Raw genomic sequence first — 26347 nt, forward strand, 5'->3', positions numbered from 1 at the left:
CTTTTTATGTTATTTAACATTTAAGTATTTAGTGAAGTATAGATATTAAATATGTAAATCATATAGACTTGAGTGTAATGAATGTGTTCATATAAGTAAATATAAATATTTCTATTGTAAACATATATAAATGCATAAAAAGTTAGTAATATATACCTAGATCTACATTTTTATTTGGTTACCAATTTTCTTATAGTTTTTATATTCAAATTGATTTGATTATGAAAAGTTGCTTTTATCATAATTTTTTTAACATAAAAAAATCCAAATAGAACTATAATAACTATCTGGAAAGCAAAGCTAAAAAATGAGTGATTACAAACACTTCTCACACCCTGAAGCATGATGTTGAAACATGAAACATGTCAAGCTAAATTAATAAGAGTAGACATCATACACATATGGTGGGTTGATGTGCATACTGATGAATCTAAATTTATTTTTTGGGTAATACTTGAATCTTACTTATAATATTTTACAATATTGATAAAGTAGGATATTAGAAGAAAATTTAGTGAGTTTGTTAAATCATCAAGAGATGAATGATTTGCTGATCCAAGCCTCCTCTCTGACAAACTATTTTATAGGCTCAAGCCCAAGTTTTGGTTTTTTAGAAAATATATGATAAACATCAATGATTTTTTTTTCTTTTAATTATAAGGGCTCATATCCAATGTTGCAAGTAAATACAATTTTATACTAGAAAACTACTTTAAGAAGTAAGAGAGTCATGCCAAATGAAGCTTTAATTAACCACATCTTTAGATTCTAAATGATCCACATTTGTAGATGGTGCAATATTACATGAGTATGAATATAACCTAGTACTTGTTGCAAATTAGGAATTAAGATTGAGATTGTAATTTTTTATTATAATAAAATATTATTATTATGATTTTATTATTTCTTCTAGCATATATTGGATTTTTCTATGTATACTAACATTTTAGAAAAATCATATATTACTCCAGATTGCTGAAGAATTTAAGACAAGGTAGAATACGATTTAATGTAATATAGTCTGTATATTTCTATTTTTATTTCTTGAATCTAAGCAAGTGTGATTGTAATTGGGTAACCATGCACACATAGAGGGGGAGAGTGATACTTTTTTTCTCAAGAATGCAGTTAATCAAATCATGGCTTGAATTTTTGAATTGTTCGTACTGTACTATGTGAATTCGTACAAACAATTAACATAGTACAAAATTATATTCGTACCAGATTGTATCGAATGAACACATTAATTTTTGAGCTATTCATACAATACGATGTGAACTTGTACTTATGACTGATAGCATGTAAAATTATGCTCGTACCAGATCATACCGAACGAACACATTCATTTTTGAACTATTTGTACTATACAATGTGAATTTGTACAAACAATTGATAGAGTACTAAATTATGTTTGTATATGAACACATTCATTTTTAACTGTTCGTACAATATGATGTGAATTCATACAAACAATTGATAGTATACGAAATAAGGTTCATACCAAATCATACAGAACGAAGCCCTAGTTTGAACACAAGTAATAGCTCCTGCATACATATCTGAATAGAAGAAAGAGAACTAACACAGTTAAATACAAAATGTTTAAACAATTTTTTTATGTGTTTTGAAATCTGATAATTATATATGTGTTTCTACTTGCAAAACATGAAAGAAAAATTGGGATGTACTTTACATAATTTATAAAGGAACAAATGAGATAAAACAATCGAGGTTGAACATTTTATTACATGACTATGAACTATTTTGCATGAAATGAAATGAGTCAATTTCTTATATGTATATAAGGATTACTCAAATTATTACCTCATTACATACTTTAGGTTGAGAGCTTAAATTCTAAAAAGAAAAAAAAAATTTGTATTGTTTACCTACTTCTTATGATGCAAAGATAACTTTCATAACGGAGTCTAAAGATTTGAATGTATATTCTATTGACAATCTATTTAGATCACTTATTACTTACGAGCAATGAGTGAATCAAAGATAGATCGATGCATGTGATAAAAGAAAAGAGAGAAATATAACATTGAAAGTTGATGATTTAGAGAGTGATCAATAAATACCAGAGGATGAAGATGATATTGCACTTATGACTAAGCAATTCAAAAGTTTTCTTAAGAGAAAGCAACAATAACGTTAGCATTGGAACAATGGTAAGTTCAATAAGAATCCAAAATTTATTAATGAAGTCATTTGTTATGAATGCAGAAAGCCTGGACATATAAAGAGTGATTGCCCAAATCTCAAAGCTAATCCTAATAAGGAGAAAGTTGAAGATAAAATAAATGTTAGAAAGTGTAAGAAAATAATATAAAGAGCTTTTTGGGCTAACTTAGCTTCAAACTCTTAAGAAATAGAAGCAGAAGTGCAGGTTACAAATTTATGTTTAATGACATATAAACTTGATCATTCAGATCAAGATGAGGTACGTAACTTATCATATGATGAATTATTTGAAATTTCTGAGAAGATTCATAATGCATATAGAAAACTTAAAAAATTATATGCTAACCTTAGTATCGAGTATTTAAATTTACAAAAAAAGTATGAAAATCTTAGGAATGGCTTACAGACATAGATAAAAATCACATGACTTTGCTAAATGAATTTGATGATTTGAATAAGAAGGATGAACTATTGTGAACATCTTATGTTGAGCTTGAAAATGATTTTAAAAAATTTATGGATGAATCTGATCACAGGGAACATGACTTGAAGATTAAAAATTCAATTTTGGAAAGTACAAACTCATATATTCAAATAAAATTGAAAGCTTTTAAGGAAAATAAGTCAGCTCCCACACTTGAATACTTTTATAATCTTGACAAAAAATATATAATTTCAAAATCTAGGAAGATATATTATAACTCATATAGATCAATAAATCATTTTTTTAGTGTTAAATATTTTCATGTGGCATGTTAGGGCATATTTCTCATATTTGTACTATTCATAGTAAGACACATTTAGTGTGGGACCTAAGATGCATCAATCACAACATAACAAATATGTATATGGATTATCATTATTAAGAGGTGAACCCAAATTTATTTGGGTTCTTAAGTCTAATGTTTGATAATTTTATAGAAACGCTCTCATACAAGCCCTCGTGAGAGCTTTTGGTACCTAAATAACAGATGTTCAAAATATATAATTAGAGATGCAAATCAATTTTTATCGCTGAAGGCTAGGACTGGAGTCAAAGTGACACTTGGAGATAACACCACTAGGAGAGTGGTAGGTTCATGTATGATTGATAACATAAAAAAAATTTGATTGAAAATGTTTTATTGGTTAAAGGCTTAAAACATAATTTGTTAAGTATTAGTTAGCTTTATGATAAGAGTTATAACATAAAATTTTTTCCTATAAGCTACATTATAAGCCAAAAAGGAGTTAATGTGTTGAATGGAGATAGGGTAAATAATGTTTATAAGACTGATTTAAATTATATTAAATCTTTTAATACTTTTTGTTTAAAAACTATTGCTAATGAATCTTGGTTATGGCATAGAAGACTTTGTCATACAAGCATTAAAAATCTTAGGAGGATTACCCAAAAGGAATTGGTTAGAGGCATACCCAAATTAGACTTTATTAAGGATCACATGTGAGATGCGTGTCAATGAGAGAAATAAGTTAAGTCTTCCTTTCATTCAATTAAAGATGTTAGAACTAGCAAACCCTTAGAAGTCATTCATATGTATCTCTTTGGATATGTTAGCATTATAAATCTTGGAGGGAAAGTTTTTGAGAATGTGATTATTGATGATTATTCTAAATTCACTTGGATTAGATTCTTATCACATCAAAGTGAATCATTTGATGAGTTTAGAAATTTTACTTGGATTCGGAAGAAGCTAGATTTTGAAATTCTTACAATTCATAATGTCCACGACGGAAAATTTAAAAATGAAAAATTTAAATTTTTTTATAAAGGACAAGGGATAGATCACAACTTTTCAGCTCTTAGAACCCTTCAATAGAATGATGTTGTTGAAAGAAAGCAAAGAACTTTGTTAGAAGCCGCTAAAGCTATGTTGGTTGAATATTCACTTCCTAAATATTTTTGGGCCAAAGCGGTTAATACATTAAGTTATGTTCTGATTAGGGTGAATATTAGATCTAAGTTGAATAAGATACCTTATAAACTTCTTAAGTGTAAGACTCCAAACCTCTCATATTTATATATCTTTGGATGTAAAGTGTTTATTCATAACAATGGAAAAGCTCTTTAAAAAAAATTGATCCAAAATTTGATGAGAAAATTTTTCTAGGATATTCTAGCTTTAGCAAATCATATAGAGTTTTTAATTAAAGGACTTTGGCAGTAGAGGAGACAACTCATATAGTTTTTTTATGAATATGATATTTTTGGAGGGTTGGAAGAAGAAGATATTGAAAAAAAATCCTAGGAATTGAGAATATAAATTTTAAAGAAAGGGTTGGAACAAAAAATAATTTACATAGAGAATGAAAATATCTTAAAAGTCATCCAAAAGAATTAATTTTAAGAGTCCCTAGTGTAGGTGTTAGGACTATGCATAGACTTAGTAAAGAAGTTAACCACTCAGCATTTATTTTAATGATTGAACCCACTAATTTAAACCAAGTACTTTTTGATAAATTTTGGATTCTAGTTATGCAAGAAGGGTTGAATCAATTTGTTAGAAATGATGTTTGGAAATTAGTAGAAATACTTAAAAATTAAAGTGTTGCTAGAACAAAAATAAGATGAATGATTCAAATGTAGTGGTTAGAAATAAGGTAAGATTTGTGGTCAAATATGTACAATTAAATAGAATGAATTGATTTTGAGGGGATTTTTGCCTCTGTAACCAGACATGAAGTAATAAGGGTGCTTCTAGCATTTGTATATTATAAAGGATTTAAATTATTTCAAATGGATATTAAAAGTATCTTTCTTGATAGGTTAATTAAATAGGATGTTTATGTTGAGCAACCTCCAAATTTTGAAAATTCACAATTCTCTAATCATGTGTTTAAATAGAAGAAGGCATTGCATGGACTAAAACATGCACCTAGGGCATGGTATGAAAGACTAAACATTTTCTTACTAGAAAGATCTTTTGTTAAAGAGAGTGTGGGCACCACTCTGTTCATAAAAAGAGTTGGAGATGACATTCTCATTTTTTAAATTTATGTTGATGATATTTTATTTGGATCAACTAATAAAAATTTTTGTGATGACTTTTCAAATATAATGAGTAAGAAATTTGAAATGAGTTTGATGGGTGACTTGAGTTACATTCTTAGTTTTAGTATAAAGCATAAAGATGATGTCACTTTTCTCAATCAGTCAAAATATATTAAAGATATCCTTAAAAAGTATGAAATAGATAAATCTAAACAAATAAGTACTCCCATGAGTTCTTCAGGTCAGTTAGATAAGGACTCTAAAAGAAAATCTATTGATAAAAAAAATTAGAGGGATGATTAGATCATTACTTTATTTAACTGCTAGCATACTTGATATCATATTTATTATTTATCTTCGTGCTAGATTTCAAGCTGATCTAAAAGAATCCCATCTAACTACTGTTAAAAAAAAATTTAGATGACTTTTAGAAACTCAAAACTTAGGGTTTGGTATCCTAGGCATAACACTTCTTTTAAAGTTATTGAATATTTTGATTCTGATTTTACAGGATGTATGGTTGATAGAAAAAGTACTTATGGAACTTGTCAATTCATTAGAAACTCTTTAATTTTCTAGTATAGTAGAAAATAGAACTCAATAGCCATTTTTATTACTAAAGCAGAATATATAGTCTTAGGAAGTTGTGTGGCACAGGTTCTTTGATTAAAACAACAACTTATGAATTTAGGTTTTTCAATTGGTACTATTCTAATTTTTTGTGATAATACAAATGTCATTTGCATTTTAAAAAATCTAATCCAACACTCCAGGATCAAGCATATAGATATAAGGAATCACTTCATTAAGGACCATGTCACTAAAAGAGAAATAGAGCTACATCATATGCTACTGAAAATCAATTTGTATATATTTTTACAAAATCATTGATTTTTGAAACTTTTAGTACCTTAAGAACAAGACTAGATGTTATTGATATTCATGATTGAAATTGTAAGTCTACGAAATATAATTATGTTCTTTTTGTTGTTGTTTATGATTATATTTTGGTTTCTGGTTTTTTATTTATCTTGTTTAGTACTTCTTTATTTTGTCTTTGATTTAGTCGTTTATTGATTTTGTTTTGTGTTAAATGAGACTTGTTTGTTTTATTTTAGAAAAGTGTCTTGATCATCACGAGCAAATTCAAAATTTGATTTTCATTCGTACTGTACAAACCACTTTCGTACTGTAAGAATTCTTTAGAAATTTCATGATTTTTTTAATTGGGCAGTAAAATTTTTAATATCTTTTCATGATAATCGTATTGTACGAACTCGTCATTGTCAGTGTGAATCATAAATCGTTCATCTGTTCGTGGTAAAATGCTTTAGAACGAATTTATTATGATTTAGGGCGGTATTGTTCGAAAATCATCCCGGACAAACACTTGTTCGTATGTACAATAATGTTGACAGTTTGTATGTGGACGAATTTAATCGGTAGGTACGATCATTATTGATAAATCATCCCGTACGAACACATGTTCATCTGTACGATCAGGTTTGGTCAAGAGTACAAAAAGACGTTTCGCTACAATAACTATTCTTGACCGTTTTCATTCATATGTACAAACTCAAGTTTGCCTCAATTCTTCTATACTTGATCGATCCAAATGATATACATCATATAATATGATTAGTTCAAGTCTACGATCGACAATATTGAATCATCCCTATCCAAACAAGAATCATCCGAACAATTTCTCTACTTGTTCAATTTATACAATATAGATCACATTATACAAAACATGTTCCAATTCAGCTCCTTGATTTTACGTCCTAAAATAGCAAATATTTACCAAATAATTTTTTTATTATATATACATTTTTTATGGCAAATGCCAAATAATTAACATATCTTTGAGCACAAATTAGGTTTGTACATTACGAACTATTCAAATTTTAAATTTAACTATTTTTTGAAATACAAAAAATCAACTGTTTAAACTTCAAAGAACAGATCATATAGGGTGATATGAATCATGTAATATGACTTATTATTTAAATTTTAAATTTAATTTTATGTTAATTAATATCATTTAGTTATATGATTTTAAAAATTTATCATAGTAGCATTATACAATACAATAAAAATCATATGGTACAATTTGATTAGAAACTCAATGCTTTAATTAACTTTCAAATTGTCTATCCTTAAGATTTTTACACTCTAGTGTGTGTGTGCACTTAGTTAATTAGCCCAATTTAATCCAATACAAAAAGAAATACTAAAAAAAAGGTTATAGAATGATGTATTTGCTTTCTTTGACTTCTTTTTATCCTTGAGGTCCTTATATTTGCAAGTTCTTAAGCTTAACCAACTTCTCTTCCTGAACACATCTATGGTGCAGTAGATATCCATTTACTTGAAATATTAGTTAAAAGCAAAAGTTCTGCACATATAACTATAATTTGTAATTACTTAACCAACATTATTTATAATCATCAAAACCCTATTGTGAGCACCAGGCTAATGGGGTTCAACAATGCACAATTCTCCCTTCACAAGTTCTAGTGAAATACTATCTTTGATGGGCTATGCATACCCCTTATAATCTCCAAATTCTTTTCCATTAGGAGTACTGAATCACCAAACAAGTAGAATTATGAGTAATTCTTAGGATTTTTATCTCAATGATGAAGCTTCGATCTTCATCTTGAAAGAGAGTTTACAAACTGCATTTTGAGAGATTTTTCATCACATTTTGAAGTTTTAATCTTCTCTCAATTCATGGAGTTTGATCTTTAACTCCTTGCATCAAACTTTTAGTGGAAAAGTTTACATATTGACAGCTAGTGTGGCAATTTTAAAATTTACTTTGTTGACATAATGTAATAGCTTTATATGTGGCCTTGAAATGTATACTTTTTCATGTGTAATCTTGATTTATAATTGTATTCAATTTGTTTGAAATAATGAACTCTTCATCATTGTGCAAGAGATTTATGAACTTGCCTCCTAAAGGAAACTAAGTCCTTTATAGCCCAACCCCGTTAGAGCATAGAGATCCGGATTTTGTTAGATCTCCTAAATTTTACACCTAAAGATTTTTTTATAATACTTATATCTGATGATGCAGTTATCCTTTTGAGGTTTTCAAAGGACTTAGAGAAACCTATACCTTCTAATATTTTTAGCCTATTCATATTTGTGGAGAATCAGAGAAGCGTGTACCTTTTAAGGCTTTAATCCTTCTAAGATTTTTGTTGTACATATATTTGAGGTTTATGCCTTCTAAGATTTTTGAATGATCTTACATCTTATGAGACTTATACCATCTAAGGTATTAGGTATACCTATATCTTTTGAGGATTTTATCTTCTAAGATTTTTAGTATACCTATTCCTTTTGAAACTTTTATTTTTTAAAATTTTTAGATAAACCTAAACCTTCTGATGCTTTTACCTTTTGAGATTGTAGATGAGTGAAGACCCTATAAATCACTTGCTCTAATGGATTGCTTCTAGTGAGGATCGTAGACACATTTAGCTTACCGAGGCTATCCTATGAGTGGAGCTCCTGTTTGCCACTTACCCTCATGGGGTCTTTATAGAGACGACCCTATCCACTACTAGTTTTCTATTGAGGTTATCTCATGAGTGCGCCTTGTAAGGATTTTTGTTAGATGTAATACTATTTATATAAAAAAAACTTCATTGATAATCCAAATAAAAACTTACTAGAAAGATATATTTATCTTCAATAGAAAATATAATATCTATTTAGAAATTTTGAGGAGTTCAACCTCTTTGAGTTGATTTGAGTGTGATTGGAGCTCATGTTTAACAATTTAAAAAATTTCATTTCATGATTCTTTTGATCTTCTTTATTTTGACGCTTGCAATTGCTCTTATAAATAATGACCAAAATGTCATTGACAAATTAAATGTTCTATCTCACCCTTCAATTAAAAATTTTATAGAAAAAATAAAATTGTGCCAACATATCAAAGAGCTTCACGAAAATGCCCAAGAAGAATATGAAACATTCAAATTAATATACATAATTCATAATATACAATATTTAAGCCATTTAGCTTTATTTTTTATAAGAAGGTTGTCCATCAATATAATAAACCTATTGTTATGTGTCTATTATTACTATTTGAAAATTTTATACATTTTAAATTATTTTCATCTCTACTTCTAAGAATTTATGTAAGCATTAGTATTTAGTAGGGCAAACATGTAAATATTGAACATTTTCATCATTTATATCATATTTTATTGCATTTTTCATTAGATATCTTTTGATTAATGTTTAATAATGACCATTCTAATTCTAATTCTAATGAAATTGTGAGCTTCATATGTATGAAAATCAAATTAGGCTAAAAGTCAATAATTCATTATATTCTAAAAGAATTTATATAGAATCCTTGAGAAATTAACTATTATATATTGATATAATATTAAATCATATAATATATTATTATTAGGATGAATACTTATAAGTTCAAATTTTCAAAATTTTGTATGGTACTCAAATATTTAATTTATCTTACTTAATTTTATATCTTGAAACATCAACCAGTGACTTTAATTATTGTTTTTTTTCTGACTTTTAATTATAAGTACTGAAAAAATACTTTTCATTAATTTTTATCTTTTATTCCTCATGTATTTAGTTAGGGATCCTTGTCTCTTAGATTTTTATCGTCTTTTTTTATTATAGCTCTCCGATCATTTGCGAGTTATTGATCACTTTAAAGACTTGTAATCAATTTTTAAGAATTAACATGTAAGCCTATCATGGTTTGTGGCTGATTTGCGTTCCTTCGTTTAGATGTTTCTCTGGTGACAGATATGACGAAAAATTAGTGAGAAAACTAACTCAAATGTTTTCATTGCAAATCTTAAGAAAATAATGGTGTTTCCATAATCTTCCCAAAATATTTATCACAAGAATTTTTATGTGCAAGTATTTTTCCATGTAAAAAAAATGATATTTTCTTCTTAGTCAGAATTCACTCAACAAGCTTCATGAGATAGGTTTCTGCAAGTGCGGTGTGCAATGCAGCTCCAATGGGAAGAACATCCTCATCAACAAAGAAATACGGAGAGTGAGGGGGATCCACTCTTTCAGATTTCTCGTTTCTTATTCCAATAGAAAGCATGATACCTGGAATCAACTGCTGGTAAAATGCAAAATCCTCACCTGCCATTATCTTCTTCCCCATTTTTACCTTATCAGAGCCAAGCAAATAACCACCAACCATCTTTACGTGCTGATGCAACTTCATATCATTTACAGTACCAGGGTACACTGGGTATTCATCCTCTTTCATATTTACAAATGAATTGCATCTGTGTACAGATGCTTGATCTTTTATTACCTGGACCACCATGAGTATTCCATGCATGTATCAGCAATAATCATCTATCAAGTCTAAGGCTATGTTTGGGACGGCTTTCTTTCTGCTTCCTAAAAGAGCTTTTTAGTACAAAAATTTTAATTTTTATACTAAAAAGCTGCTTTAAGAAATAGTAAAAAAGCCGTCCCAACCGAAGCATAAAGAAGAAGAAATTGCTATAAGATTTTGTTGGCCATACTTTACAATGTTTGGAAAAACAACTGAGAAAAAATTTCAATTATATAAGAACTAAAAAAAAACTTTCAAGGAAAGATAATTTAGGTAGCTTACTATTATATTTCTATCTAACAAAGTGATTAATAATTTGTAATGAATTCTAAGACTGTAAACATTATGATCTTATTCTATAAGTTTATATGAAATTCATTATAATATCTATTTTGGTAATTCGATGAACGCATAACAATGCAACAATAATCTTTTACCAAAAAGTTGAAATTCTTACAACACAGACATGAGACGTGCAACATAAAAATCAGGACTGGAGAATATGGCCGTGAGTTTTTGAAGATTACTTTATCTTGGAAAGGATAGATAAAAAAATTATACTAAATGATAATGGGAATAACATCTATCAAATATAAAAGAAATGAAAATAAACTTTGGTGATTTGGATATATTGATCAAAGTATATAAATACATGTATAGACCGGGTTAAAATGTTAATGTTAAAGCATTACAAAGAAAAATAGAAATGCAAAAGGTAACATGAATAAAAGTTGAATTAAAAGCATAATGCAAAATAAATTTAAAGCCACATGCGACATTCAGCAGGATCGAATGGAGAATAATGACTCATAATGCTACTTGAAAATTTTGATGTCTAGTGAGAATAATTAAGATTTTGTTTGGGACTGCTTTACTGTTTTCTAAAACAGTTTGTTAGTACAAAAAATTTTTGAAATAGAAATTTTTATACTAGAATATTATTTTAAAAAGCAGTAAAAAAGTTATCCCAAATGAAGCCTAAGGCATTAATTATTTTTTAAAAATAAACAATGCCTTATAGATGCTTTGCTTGCTAATTTTATTACTCATGAATCTCCTTGTAAAAAAACAAGAAAAATCTAACCTCTTCCACTCGCTTTTGGAGTCTGTATAGACCTTCTGTAGTTATACTTCTCAAAGTTCCTCCAAATTCGACAAAAGATGGCGTTGTATCATAAGCTGCACCACCTTTCGTAAAAGTAACAGAAAGTACCTGCCACAAAAACAACTCAAGTATCAAAGAAATAAAAAAAAAAAAAACTAATACATATCTGTATTATTTCTAAAAATTTTGAAGAAAAAAAAAAGATCATGTAATGCTTCACAAAAATTTCTAGGTTCTTTTTCAACGTTTGATGAACTATGTGCATGAAGGCAAAAAAAATTAGAACAGTCAAACCAACTATATAAACAATAACAAATCTAGCTATATTGTACCAAAAAACATAATATTTAAATCTGTGGTGTTGCTACAACATAGGTTGTGACCAGCTTCAATGGTTTGTTAGATGATTATTATAAATTCCAAGTGCCGCTTGCAAAAATAGTGAAATTATTTAACCAAAAAATAAGCATACGGTATTGTGGATGTTAGTTTTGAAAATAGCCAAGTTTCAGGTGTAAAGACTCATAGTTTCACAAAAATATACACCACAACCAACCATCTTAGGTTTCGTTTAGGACAGCTTTCTTACGGGTTTTTAAAACAACTTTTTCGTAGAAAAAAAATTCTACTAAGAAACTGCTTTAAAAAGCAGTAAGAAAGCCGTCTCAAACGAAACCTTAAATTTCGTTCGGGACGGCTTTCCTACTACTTCTTAAAGCAGGTTTTAATACAAAAGTTTAATTTTTTTTTTAACTAAAAAGCTGCTTTAAGAAGCATCAAAAAAGCTAGTTTAGCCATCAAACAGTTCCTGAATCATTTCTTGAATAAATAAATGCAACTTCTTCCGTCCAATATGGTAACTCCCACCCCCCCCAAAAAAAGTCCAAGCAAATATGCAACGAATCCGACACTGCAGCTAACCATTACACATTCGATTCTTAAATAATGTCCTCTATACCTATCCTTGGCCTCTCTCTCCAAGTGTATAGACAAGTAAACACAGCCCCTAAATTTTGTGCTTTTTTTTTTTAATGGGCAAGAACATTAATCTTTTTTTTTTTTTTTTGCAAGAACATTAATCTTGACTTGCAGGAACGAAACATAAATGTGTCCCAATCAAAAGCAATGCAACTTCCTCACTCCCCCAAATATATAGTCTATCCCATTAAAAATGTCCACGCAAACAAATGAAAAAGTTTCAGCACCAAAGTTTCCTGTCACATCAAACCCTTTAAACACAATTTTTCATACTTTAGGGTACCAAGACTTCTAGCCACGTAGCAAAGTTTGTGCTGCAGAGCAGGGAGAAGTGATGAATTTGAACTCTTAAACGTTATTTTCGAGAGGAATCCCATGAATAGTCAACTAGAGAGAGAACAAAATAAGGAGATTAATAAGAATAGAATGCCTAAAAAAACGTAGATGATGAGAAAGAAAGCATGAAGAAGACGTGGTTAGGAGAATAGAGGAGAAACTATCTGGAGAAATAATGTAAAGACGAAATGCAATTTCATAATCACATCCCAACAATTCTTATTTATAATAGTAGCCATCATTTTTCTGGGCAATCTAACCCTAATAACTATGATAAAATGCCAAGCATATCAACAATATCAAGCAAGTAGTTTAGCATTGAAAATAACAAAATGATCTTATGAATGATCAAATAAATATTACAAATTAAACTGCTACAACAACAACATAAAGTCTTTATCCCGGCTGTAGAAGTCTTCAAACCTGCAGCAGAAGACTATAATGGCTAGAAGAGCAGATTAGCTTAATACACATGCAGAGAACAGAACAAGTACATTTAGTGGAAATAATAATTTCTCCATGCCACTTTTATTGTAGCAGTGTATACTTTATATAGAGATAGGCTATGGTAGAATACATATGGACCTAAGATGGCAATAGTTGTTTGTTACTGATGAGCGGCTGAGATCATTTCAGATATGTGCTTGTTTCTTGCTTGTCAGAGTTTGTTACGGTGTGCCTTGTTATGCCCCCGCAAATCGAGGGGTCTTGAATGAAAGTCAGTTTGGCTCGGAGAAGAGAGAAGCACTGTGTAGATAGTGGTTTTGTGAGTATGTCGGCAACTTGATCAATTGTGTTGATGGGGAGAATGCAAATATTGTTGTTATGGATATGATCTCTGACAAACAGGTGATTTATCTTGTGTGCTTGGTTCTCGCATGAAATTCTGGATTATTTGCGAGTGCAATGGCCGACGTATCATCACAATATAAATCTGTAGGTAGGGAGGGAGGAATGTTAAAATCGAAGAGTAGATGCCGAAGCCACAAGATGTCAACAGTGGCCGCTGCAAGAGCTCTATACTCCTACTCTGTCGATGATAGGGCAACGGTGTGTTGCTTCTTATCACTCCATGAAATGAGTGTATTACCGAGGAAAGAACAATAGCCTGAGGTGGACTTTCGGGAAACTGGTTCTTCGACCAAGTTGGAGTCAGAAAAAGACGTGAGAGATAGAGAGCTCTTAGTGATGGGTATACCATAAGATAACATACCATTGATATACCTAAGTGTGCGTTTGAGAAGGTAAACATCTGACTGTTGAGGGTTATGCATATGATGTGAGAGAATATTAATGGCGTATGTGATGTCTAGACGCGTCAGCGTGAGATACTGCAGTGAACCCATGAGTCGACGATATAGTGTGGCATCGGAGAGCACAAGATCAGCGGGAATCAGGAGGTAGTTTGGTGAATTTAGGATTGGAGAGGGGGTTAGATTTGGTGAGGTTAGCTTGTTGCAAAATGTATGTGGCATAGGCTTGTTGGGAGAGAAAATACTAATTGGTGATATGAGTGATGTTGATGCCCAAGAAATTGTGTACCAGACCGAGATTTTTTATGTTAAAGTTGCCATTAAGTTATTGAATGAGAGTGAAGATAGCAGATGGTTTGTTTCCGGTAATCAAGATGTCATCCACGCATAAAAGCAAGTAAATTTGCATGTCCTGTTGGTTAAAGAGCAAGAGAGAAGGATCAGACTTGGTGTTGTTGAGCCAAGAGACATCAGTTGTGTAGTAAATGTGTTATACCACTGTTGAGGGGCCTGTTTTAAGCCATATATGGATTTGCGGAGGAGACATGCGTGATTTGGATTGATAGCATCTTCAAAATCCTTGGGTTGTGCCATATAGACTGTTTCGGTGAGGTTTCCGCATAGGAAAGCATTGGCTACATTGAACCGACCAATCATGATGAAGAGCTACATTAAGAATAACTCTGATGGTTGGAAGTTTGGCGACTGGACTGAATGTCTTAGTATAGTCGATACCCTGCTGTTGATGATTTCCCTGCACTACTAATTTGGCTTTAAGCGAGCTATGGACCCGTCAGCATGATGTTTGGTGCGATACGTTCAGCGACATTCAAGGACCGATGTGTACGGAAGAGGAACTAATATCCACGTTCCCTGTTTTTGTAAGGTAAAGAATTCGGCTGCCATGGCCTTTCTCCATTATATATTTTTGATGGCAGCGGAATAGGAGGTTGGGTCAAATGGAGTGGAGAGTGGTGTTTGATGATGGAAGAGATTTAAATGATTTGTAGGCCTAAGAGAAACTGTTTGAAAGCGAGTGAGCATGGGGTGATGAACAGCTTGTGGAGGTGGGGCTGGATTGCTTAAGGGTATAGAGAGAGGAGTGTTTGATTGGGTGATAGCTATGTGATTCGAGATTGGTGACTGGGACAGTGGGGGTAGAGGTACAGTGTGTGGTTGATGGATGAATAGAGAGGACGGATGTGTTGGATGGTGGATGTAGGAACTAGAAAATGAGGGGTGGCTTGTTCGGCTGGTAAAGGTGATGTGACTAGGGACAGATTTATAGATGCAAAGTATTTGATGAAGGGAAAAGAGTTTTCAATCAAAGAGATGTTTCTGGAAAAGTAGACATGATTGGTTGTGGGGTCTAAGCATTTATAACCCTTGTATGAGTCCAAATAGCCCATGAAGACATAGGATTTTGATTTTGGTTGTAGTTTGTGGTGTAGTGGAGATGGGATTAGGTGGAAGCATTCGCAGCCAAACATAGATGGGAGTAGGAGGACGGTATGTTATAGAGTAGTTGACATGGAGACTAATTTTGGGTATTGGTAGAGGGCATGAGGTTTATTAAGTGGCGGTGAGAGCTGCATCAAGCCAATACTGGTATGGAACAGAGGCTGTTTGAAGTAGCATACGAGTTGTATCAAGAATATACCGGTGTTTTCATTAAGCTACACCGTTCAACTCCGGGGTATAGGGACAGGAGATTTGATGTAGGATGCCATGTTATTCAGGGAATTGAGATCATGGTTTAAAATTGCGCAATATGAGGCTTGCCTTGAGTCCCGCCTTTGCGCAATTCCAGTAAAAAACGTCTCAATGCTTACGCCTCGAGTTTTTTTTATGAGGCTTGCGCCTCAACTTGGTTGAGGCCCACCTACCCTCACCTTGAGGCCCGCCTCGCCTCACTAGCACGAGGCTTACGCCTCACGCTATATATATTAAAACTTACATAAATCTTGAAGTAAATGCCCGACATTAGACTCTATAGTAGAGGAAGGGGAGAGAGCAATTCATCATAATGATGATTCAAATGAAGAACCCCTTAGTGATGACAGTGCCGATGACTTATGAGTTCTTATGTGATATGTCATTGCTATTTATTTTTTGAAATTGAAATTATATTTTAATGAAAAGAATACTGAGATTTGGGAAATATAGAATTTTGAGTTGAACTATATTTCATGTTGTCTTATTATTGGGATATTTTGATTTCACTTCATATCTTATGCATTTTTATGTTTTATATTATTCATTCATTAGTATATAAAAAATTTATCATTTTATGTTTACGCAATCTTTTGATTTTGAGGCGTATTACGCCTCAAAACGCCTTGAAGCTTACGCCTCGCCTCACGAATGAAAAACGCCTCAATACCCAAATACATAATTTTAAACACTGATTGAGATAGTTGATGATTCAGATATTCTTTGCCCTCGTCTATGCGGAGATATTTTATTTTATGAGAGGTGTTTTCAATTAGATTTTTGAAGTTGGTAAATATTTTGATAACATCGGACTTGAATAGCATGGGAAATAACTAGGTAAAGCAAGAAAAGTCATCGATAAAAATCACATAATACTTGTATCCTTGATTGGAAGATCCTCATACATCCGAATGAATTACATATAGTGGTTTAGATTGACGATTAGAAGAAATATCAAAAGCGAACTTATGACCTTTGGAGGTCTTACAAGAAACACAATCAAAAAAGAAACTAGGTATTTTAAGTAAAGGGTTGGTGTATGAGATATATGTTGTGACATGATGATTGGGATGACCGAGACGGTTGTGCCATAGGGCCGCATTGGAGCTGGTAGCAGTGAAGGCAGTCGGACTGGGAGCTAGCGAGGTGGTGGAGAGAGGATATAATCTGTCACGGCATGGTCCCTGAAGTATGATCTGATTTGTGCGAATATCCTTGAAGATAAATCCAGAGGAATCAAAAGTGATGGAGATGTTATCTCTGGTTAGATTTGAAACAGAAAGTAAATTGTGTGTGATAGCTGGTATATGGAGAAGAGGAGAAAGTTTAAGCTAACGAAGTGGAGTTGGGAGGATGCCATCACCAGAGTTTGCAATACAAATAGAGCTACCATCACCGATAGTAATGTCATCTGCACCTTGATAAGACAAGTACTGGGACATGTTGTTGAGCGAGTTGGCAAGGTGAGAGGATAAGCCAGAGTCAAGAAGCCAATCTATAGAAGGAGAATCTGAACCTGCCATCAGAGCTCTATTATGTGTAGGAGAAGGATTGGGAACGTAGTTAACGTTCAGACGATGCCAGCATATTGAAGCTGTATGACCCTTCTTGTTGCAGATCTGACCAATCGATGAAGAAGCAGAGCTGGGTCAAGTAGTCTTACTGAAATTCTGAGGTGAACGGGCTCAAGAGAGACGACCACGACCTTTGTATGAGTAGAGGGTTGTATGGGGATATGATATGAAGATAATACGAGCTGCCTCTGCTGCTTTATTGATTTCTTCACTAAGGAGAAGTGCATAGAGATTACAAGACTAATGGGTGTGAGCATGGCATGTATAGAAGTCTTAAAAGCTTGATAGAAAGATGGAAGACCATTGAGAGTGTAGATGATGATATCCTCAATGTCAACAGTGGATCCCGCGGCAGCAATATGATCGACTAATGATTTGACTTCAGACAGATATTGGGTCATGCTCTGAGTTTTCATTGATATATTGTGAAGCTCATTTTTGAGCTGGATTACCCTAGAGCAATTTGAGGATTGGAATCATCGCACAAAAGTGGTCCAAATAGCAGCTGTTGAGTCAAGATCAAGAATGTAGGGTAACACTGATGCATTAATGGTGGAACAGATGGTGGTGGCTAAGTTTTGATGAGTAAGCATCCACTGTGTATATAATGGATTTGGTATGGGCGTGCCTTCAGTTTGTGGAGATAAGCGAGGGGGAGGTGTGTATGAAGGATCGAAATAAGCAGAGAACCCATTGGCACGAAGAAGTTTGCACACCTGAGATCGCCATAGAGAATAGTTATCATTGGATAATTGAGTGTTGACAAGGTTTTTGATGTTGGAAGTGACGAATTTCAAGGAAGGAGATATGATGGAGGCCTCAGTTTGATTAATTGAAGAAGGTTCTCCTATCTGAGAGGAAGCTAATTGTGCCATAGGTGTTCTTTATGCTTTACGCCTGCTCTGATACCATGTAGAAGTCTTCAAACTTGCAGCAGAAGACTATAATGGCTAGAAGAGCAGATTAGCTTACTACACATACAGAGAACAGAACAAGTAAATTTAGTGGAAATAGTAAGTTCTCCATGTCACTTTTACTATAGCAGTGTACACTTTACATAGAGATAGGCTATTGTAGAATACACGTGGACGTAAGATGGCAATAGTTGTTTGTTACTGATGAGCGGCTGAGATCATTTCAGACATGTGCTTGTTTGTTGCTTGTCAAAGTTTGTTACAGTGTGCATTGTTACCGGCTACCTAAATTCGTTTTATCCATTGTGTCTTTTTAAGAGTCAAATCTCATTTAAATCTAATAAAAAAAGTCATTTATAATATTTTCTAACCAAATCTTTTTAGGTCTACCTCTATCTTTGTTAACATAGGTCAGATCTAATACATCTACTCTCCTAACTCGGTCAACAGAAAATAGGTGTTTTATGTGACCAAACCATATAATACGACTCTCTCTAATGTTATCTTCCACTGGAGCTACTCCAACCTTTTCACGTATATAATCGTTTCACATGTTGTCTATAAACGTGAAGCCACTTATCTACCTAAGCATCCTGTTCTCCATAACATTTAACTTAATTTTATGCTTCTCTTTTAATGGCCAATATTTTAAAGCATTCAGGTCTCACCACCATCGTATAGAATTTTCACTTCAGTTTGAGGGGTACTTTCCTATCACACAATAAGCATGATGCATTCCTCAATTTCAATTTTCAACCATCCAACTTGAATTCTACTAATTATATCCCCATCTATTACAAATTAAACTGTACTACTAAATTTGCATAGACTAAGAGTAAAGGCTAAATAGTGGAAGCAGATGTATTGCACTCACTTTGCGCATGTAGAAAAGTCTATGACCTTCGCAAGCTTTATCCTAACAGAATTTTTATTTGATCTACATGCTCCTTTGATTGGAACATGAAGTATAAAATATAACTAGCTCATTTTCTTCAACCACTAACAGTACCCATGAATGGATGGAAGTTTATAAGGAACAGTGAGGATTCCCAGTTCCATACACCCCATAGGTTTTCCAATAAGAATGGCCTACAGCTGCATGATATTACCATCCGCAGATTTAGAAAATATTTTGAGCAATTAACTTTTCATAAATGTAACTATAGCAGGACAATTTTCAAATAACAAACTTGCGGAACAAAATCCTGCCAAGAATGTTAAAAGTAATTGTGAGAAAATTGGAGATGCGTGGGCACATCTTTGTATTTTGACCGCTGCATATCATTCTACTCAATGAAACTTTGTAATTCAACTTAACTCGTCCTGCACATCCAATCAACTCAATGTAGCTTTGTAATTTAACTATCCAAGAATAAACTTAGAAACATAGACTAGACAATAGTGCTATTTACAGTTTCAAAGTGACATCTCAAAATTTCAAAGAAAAAATTCAATCAAGGCGACTATAAACTAAATTCTGGAAAAAAAAAAGAACTCATGTTTTTGAACAAAGTAACATACCAGGCTATGAAGAGGGTCATCTTCTCTGGAAATGAGCTGTTGCAATGCCAGGATAACAAAGGCTGTAGCAACTATAGGATCACTATTAAGATGAGGAGCTCCACCATCACCACCTTTTCCTTCAATTCTTGCTTCAAAGAAGCATACAGCAGCTTGTGTTGGTCCTGGGCGTGATGAGATGCTGCCTGTAGGTAATTCATAGTCAACATGCATACCAAATATTGCATCCACTCCATCCAGAGCACCATCTTTGATCATGTGAAAAGCACCTGCACCACCCTCTTCAGCAGGTTGAAAAAGCAGCCTCACAGTTCCCTTTAATGCCGACCAGAATGTACTCAGAACTGTCTCTATTCAGCTATTATTGTGTTACATTTAAAATGACACGAATATATAACTATGGCATATACAATTTCACGTCAACTGGCAAAAATGAAGTACGACTTCAACCAACATCTCAGAAACAATTTTGTTCTGTAACATTGACCAAGGGTTTGACGTGAGTGCCAAAAAGAGATTGGAATTGATAAATATTAGAATTAATAAACTTTAAAACTAAATAAAAACCAAAAAACAAAAAAACAGACGCCACAATGGCCCTTTAAAAGGGCTACTGGCTCTCCACATCAGCTTCCGTTCGGATGGTTTTTTGGCTGATTCAATCTTTTTTTTTTAATCCTAAACCAATCGCCAGAAGAACGGGCGACTGGTCTTTTTTTTTTTTTAGTAATTCAACCCTTTTTTTTATCGTGAACAAGTTCATTGGACGGGCAACTGGACGTTTTTTTTATATATCATTTTACATGCAACTATTTATTATTAATTTAGTAAGTTATTATATGATGATTATTCATTATATTAGTTAATTATAGTACAGGTGATCCTAAGAAAAATTAAAAATAATATTGATAATTAATTATAAATTATTTATTTGATTTTCTAATATTATGTAAGTTAATCATTTTGGCATTTAATATTATATAACATCATATTATGTATTATATTAGTTAAATGTGTTAAAGTTGAAAGAAAAATATTATAAATTTATAATTTTAATTTTTTGTAATAGGATGATTATTTCTAATTTATTATTGATTTATTCTGTAATTTATTTTGTTTTAAGTATAATTTTTTTACAAAAAATATCATTTAAAATAATTGTACAAAGCAACTAAAATAAATTTGTTAAGTCATATAATATATCATTTTATATTATTAGAGGATAAATTTAGTATAGTAAACTTAATTCTATTTCAATTTTTTTAGCTTATAAATATTTATTTTTTAATTAGACATTTTGTATATATAGCAATATTATTAGATGAAGTATTATTTGTAGCATAAAATTATATAATTGGTGTATGATAATTGAGGAGTGTCATTTATTTGATGTAACTACATGCAAAAAATTATCATATCATATAAGTTGTATTGCATTAATGTTTAATCAAATATTATTGTAGTAGGTAGATTAGAGAAGATATCAAAGTAATATGTTGTTGATATAAAATTTTTATGATTTTATAAATGACTAGTAGCTTTGAGCACTACTATTTAAGTGATGCAACAATAAATGTAGGTTAATAATGAGAGTAACTGCATCTCTTAAGAATTATTTGCTAAAATTTTTTATTACAAAATTTTCTTAAAATTTTTCTTCGTAATGCAGTGACAATGCATAGAGAAGTATTGCAGTGTTCACGAAAAAACTATTGGCTATTGTAAGAATGCAAATGAATGCATGTGTGGAAAAATCATTTGATAGACCATTAGAGCTAAAGACAAAGAAATATAAAAATTTTCAGTGTTGTATACATGTATGTACATCAAATAAGAATGATTTATTTAGGTCTTTACATGTTGAATCTATGAGGAGACAATAATTAGATGGGAGAGTTCCTAAAAGGTGATTGATAAAAATATGTTGAAGAAAATTTTCTGAAACAAGATCGTCATTTGATAGACGCACACTTTCTTCAAATGCAATATTATGAGTTATGCTGAGAAAAACTTGGTGGTACGTTTGCTAATGTTGGCAAACAAAAAATTCATCTTGGACATGTTATTCTTTATCATCCTTGGAATTCAATAGAGAATGAGTTTATTTTGAACATTTATAAAAAAACTGATTATAAAATTATTGCCTCAAGACAAGAAACGAAAGTTCTTAAATAGAAAGGATTAGTAAAAGCTCTCTAGCATAGTTTGAGCATTACATCCATTGCTGCCCAGCACAAACCCAACTTTAAGCTCGATAAAATACGTTGTTTAATGAAAGATTATGCTAATTCATTCGAGCTATGTTGTCTACAAGTCATTGTGATTAAATGTATGAGCATACTTATATGTAGTACTCAATATGGAATGCAAAATTAATGTTGTTCATTTTGTTATTCATATTGTTAACTATGGTAAATATAAATTCTATAACGATCTTGTTCCAGAAATTTTTTCAACATATTTCCATTTATCACTAGTTAGGAACTCTACCGTCTCATTTCTGTCTCCTCATGACTTCCGCATGCAAATCCTAAAGTAGATCATTCTTATTTGATGTCCAGACATGTATACAACAACGAAAAACTTCATTTACTTTCTCCTTCAACTCTAATGGGCTATTAAATGCTCTTTTTCACAAATTACTTCATTTGTATGCTGACAATAGCTAATAATTCTTTTATGGGTACTCCGCAATATTTCTCTGAGCAATGTCCATGAATTCCGAAGAAAAAAAATTGAAAAAACTTTGTAACAAAAACTTTAACAAACAATTCCTAAGATATGTAACTACTCTCAATGTTCACTTATATTCATTGTTGCGTCACTTAAATGTCAGTGTTCAAAGTTGTCAGTCAATTATAAAATAAATAAATAAAAATGGGTATGAGCAACATATTAAATAACTATCTACTCTGACGGTCTGACCCACCTACTACAACAGTATTTGATTGAACATTAATACAGTATCACTTATATGATGTTACAAATCTCTGTCAGCAGTTACATCAAATAAATGATATTGCTCAATTATCATAAACTAGCTATGTAATTATATGTTACCAACAATACTTCATCTAATAATATTACTACATATATAAAATATCTAACTAAACAATAAATACTTACAAACTAAAAAAATAACTTGAAATAAAATTAAATTTACAATACATAATTCATCTTCTAATCATCTAAAATAATATATTAATATCAATTAACTATATAATTTTAAATGCTTTTTACAGTAATTTTAAATGATATTTTCTATAAACAAATTAAACTTAAAACTAAATAAATTACATAACAAATTAATAATAAAATATAAATAATCACCCAATTACCAAAAAAATAGAATTCAATTTGTTTTGTAATATTTTTCTTTGAACTATAATAAATTTAACTAATATAAGACATAATATAATGTTAAATAACATAAATGTCGAAATGATTAACTTACATAATATTAAAAAATCAAAAAAATAATTTATAAATAATCATCAATATTATTTTATTTTTTCTTGGAATTGTCTATAACTCTATACTATAATAAACTAATACAATAACTTACTAAATTAATAAAAAACAACAACAACAAGCCTTCATCCCACTATGGGGTCGGCTACACCATAGTTTAAAATTGCGTAATTTGAGGCGCGCCTCTGTGCAATTCTGGCCCAAATAGCCTCATTGCTCAAGCCTTTTTGGTTCTTCATGAGGCGTACGCCTCTATCAGTGTGAGGCGCTCCTCTGAGGCTGAATTGCACAATTCAAGGTGAGGCGCACGCCTCATGTAACCGGGACCCACACTTAAGGGCTAAATGAATTAAGCTTTCTTCCTCCCCTCTCATATCTGCCTACCCAAAACCGAGCAGACAAAAAAAGTTGAAGGCCCGCAAGCCGCACGACCTCCGCTCAGCCTCTCTTCCCGCCGCCTCTCCCGCCGGCGCCGCCTCACTCCAGCGATTTTGAAGTGTCCGACCGCCCTCAAGTTGAACTCCACTACCAATTTTAGGTTTTTTTTTTTAGTTCAAGAAAGATATTTCAAGTGAAAGAAAATCTATGGTTTTAATTTTTTGAGATTTTTTGTTTGTTTTTGCATTTGTGCATTAGGAAATATGGTTAGAGGTAAGAAAAAGGCAAATGCGTCATTGCGGCATGACCCTTCTTGGAAATATAGTGTGCAAGTTGATGTAGGAGGCGGCGAGAAGAATAATGTGTACTTAAAATACAATTTTTGTGATAAGGTGATAAAGGGAGTAGTAAATCGCATGAAGGAACACTTATCCGGCTCACATAAGAATGTATCACCTTATGCGAATGTTTCGGATAAGGTGAAGGAGGAAATTACAGCTTATATGAAAAAGAGTACCATGACAAACTGGAGTACATATAGTCAAGTGCAAACAAAGAAAAGAAATTGACTTTCAACACTCAGAATGAACTCCCTTATGTATATTATGAACAATAGGAGGTTGAGAGATAAGAGATTAAGGAACATGGGGTTGAAGGATGATGAGGACCCATTGGTATGTGATGATGTGGCGTCTGATAACAAGTGATTCATAGATAATGAGATAAATTTGTCATTATCAGACCTACAACTAGAGGATCTAAGTATGGACGTCTTGAGGGGCGAAGCAGATCAAGTGGGTACATCCACCAGTACCACACCACACACATCCACTAGTTTTGCAACACTACAGGAAAAACGTCAAATTCCGACATCTATTTTTCGTCGGAAAATGGCCAAAATCCGCCGGAAACTAATATTTCCGGCAGATTTCCAGCGAAAATATTTACGCTTGTTAACCTCCACATAATACCAAAAAAGGAATGAAACGAAATGCATACCAGTTTTAACCTATTGGATCCATAATTTATGCAGAGATCTCGCTGAGTTCGGCGCCGTTCAGTCTCTGTCCCGTGTTTCCTGCGCAAAACCAGCGACTAGCCTCGATCGAGAGCCCAAACACGTCGTTAAATACCGCACCAACTGAAGGCTGTTTCCTCCCCACGCTCAAACCTCAACGCCAGAACCTCCTGCTTCCTGATCTCCCTCTTCTCTCACGAACTCCAGCTCCCCATCTTCCGAAGCCCGTCTCCTCCTCCGACCAAATCCCTCCAGATCCCACATCTCCTTCCTCCACTCTCACTCCAGCCGAACCCCTCCGATCCCTTCAGCTAGAGATAAGTAGAGAGGGAGAGAGAAAGAAAGAACCCTACCTGGCCGGCACCTCCTCTGCCTGAGCTTCCTCCACCGATCTCCTCTGCCCGAGCTGCTCCCGATCTACCTATTCCCCATTCGCCTCCTCAGACGACGTCCCCTTGCTGTTGGATCGGAAGCAAGAATAGGGGACGTTTGCTGTGAAGGTAACTTTATCCTTTCGCACGCTCTTCAGCCAAATCCCATAAGTCTGCCGAGCACTAGACAAAAGAGGGACAAGAGGGATTTAACTAAATCCTGTTAACATGATTTACATTAAATCCCTCATAATCATATCCCGTTTAACAGGATTTCAACTAAATCCTGTTTAAACCCATTCAATCCTATGCAAATCCTATTTAATTAGCTTAATTGTAGCTGATTTCATTTAATCACACTTAATTACTATTAACAATAATTAATTATGATTAGTTAAAATAAATTATAATTAGCTAATTATTTTAATTTATAATTAATTTTAAATTAGGAGTAATTAATTATAGATTAAATATAATTAATTATGATTATTTTAAAATTTATTATAAATGAAATATAATTAATCTATAATTAATTTAAAATTATTTATAATTAATTATAAATTAAAATATAAATAATTATAAATTTTATTATTATTATTATTAATTATAAATTAAACCTAATTGATTTATAATTAATCTTAAATTAAATACAATTAGTTAAATAATAAATGACTAATTGTAATTAATTTATAGTTAATTATAAACTAGATATTATTTACTTGTAATTAATTTTAAATTAAATGTAATTAGTTATATCTATTATATATAACTAATTATGATTAATTTATAATTAATTAAAAAAATTATGCTTCTCTCCTCGATCCTCATGCCAACACCGAAGATTGCTAAGGTATAACACTCCTAAACCCTAAACTTTAAAAACCTTTCCCGGCGCTTGCAACGCGGCGAACGACCAACTCATGCACGCTTTTCTCTAGCGTGGTGAGAAGGGAATTCGTTGCGATGCTTGCGACGGGGCGGGTAATCAAAACCCCATTTTCGGCGTTAGTGTTGGACCGGAAAACCAACTCATGCACGCTTTTCTCTAGCGTGGTGGGAAGGGAACCCGGTGCAACGCCTATGGCGAGGTGGGGTAAATTATAAAACTGCTTAATTTAAACCGGTGCCCGCAACCCATGCACGCCTTTCTCTGGCGTGGTGGGGAATAAAA

The 26347-nt window shown here is 32.3% G+C and overlaps 1 protein-coding gene across 1 annotated transcript in view; it reads right to left on the reverse strand.

Moving 5' to 3' along the window:
* Positions 1–10037: 10037 nt before the first annotated feature.
* The window catches only part of LOC110108507 (IAA-amino acid hydrolase ILR1-like 5), a 27364-nt gene continuing 11054 nt past the window's right edge, over positions 10038–26347 (reverse strand). Inside the window, exons 3-5 of the mRNA XM_020839180.2 lie at positions 19939–20253; positions 11629–11757; positions 10038–10517 (exon numbers count right to left, since the gene is read on the reverse strand). Of these exons, the coding sequence (XP_020694839.1) occupies positions 10149–10517; positions 11629–11757; positions 19939–20253 (813 nt within the window). The 3' untranslated portion in view covers positions 10038–10148. The remainder of the gene's footprint in view (positions 10518–11628; positions 11758–19938; positions 20254–26347) is intronic.

The sequence above is a fragment of the Dendrobium catenatum genome, unplaced genomic scaffold (assembly GCF_001605985.2).
Source record: "Dendrobium catenatum unplaced genomic scaffold, ASM160598v2 fragScaff_scaffold_325, whole genome shotgun sequence".
Taxonomy (NCBI): domain Eukaryota; kingdom Viridiplantae; phylum Streptophyta; class Magnoliopsida; order Asparagales; family Orchidaceae; genus Dendrobium; species Dendrobium catenatum.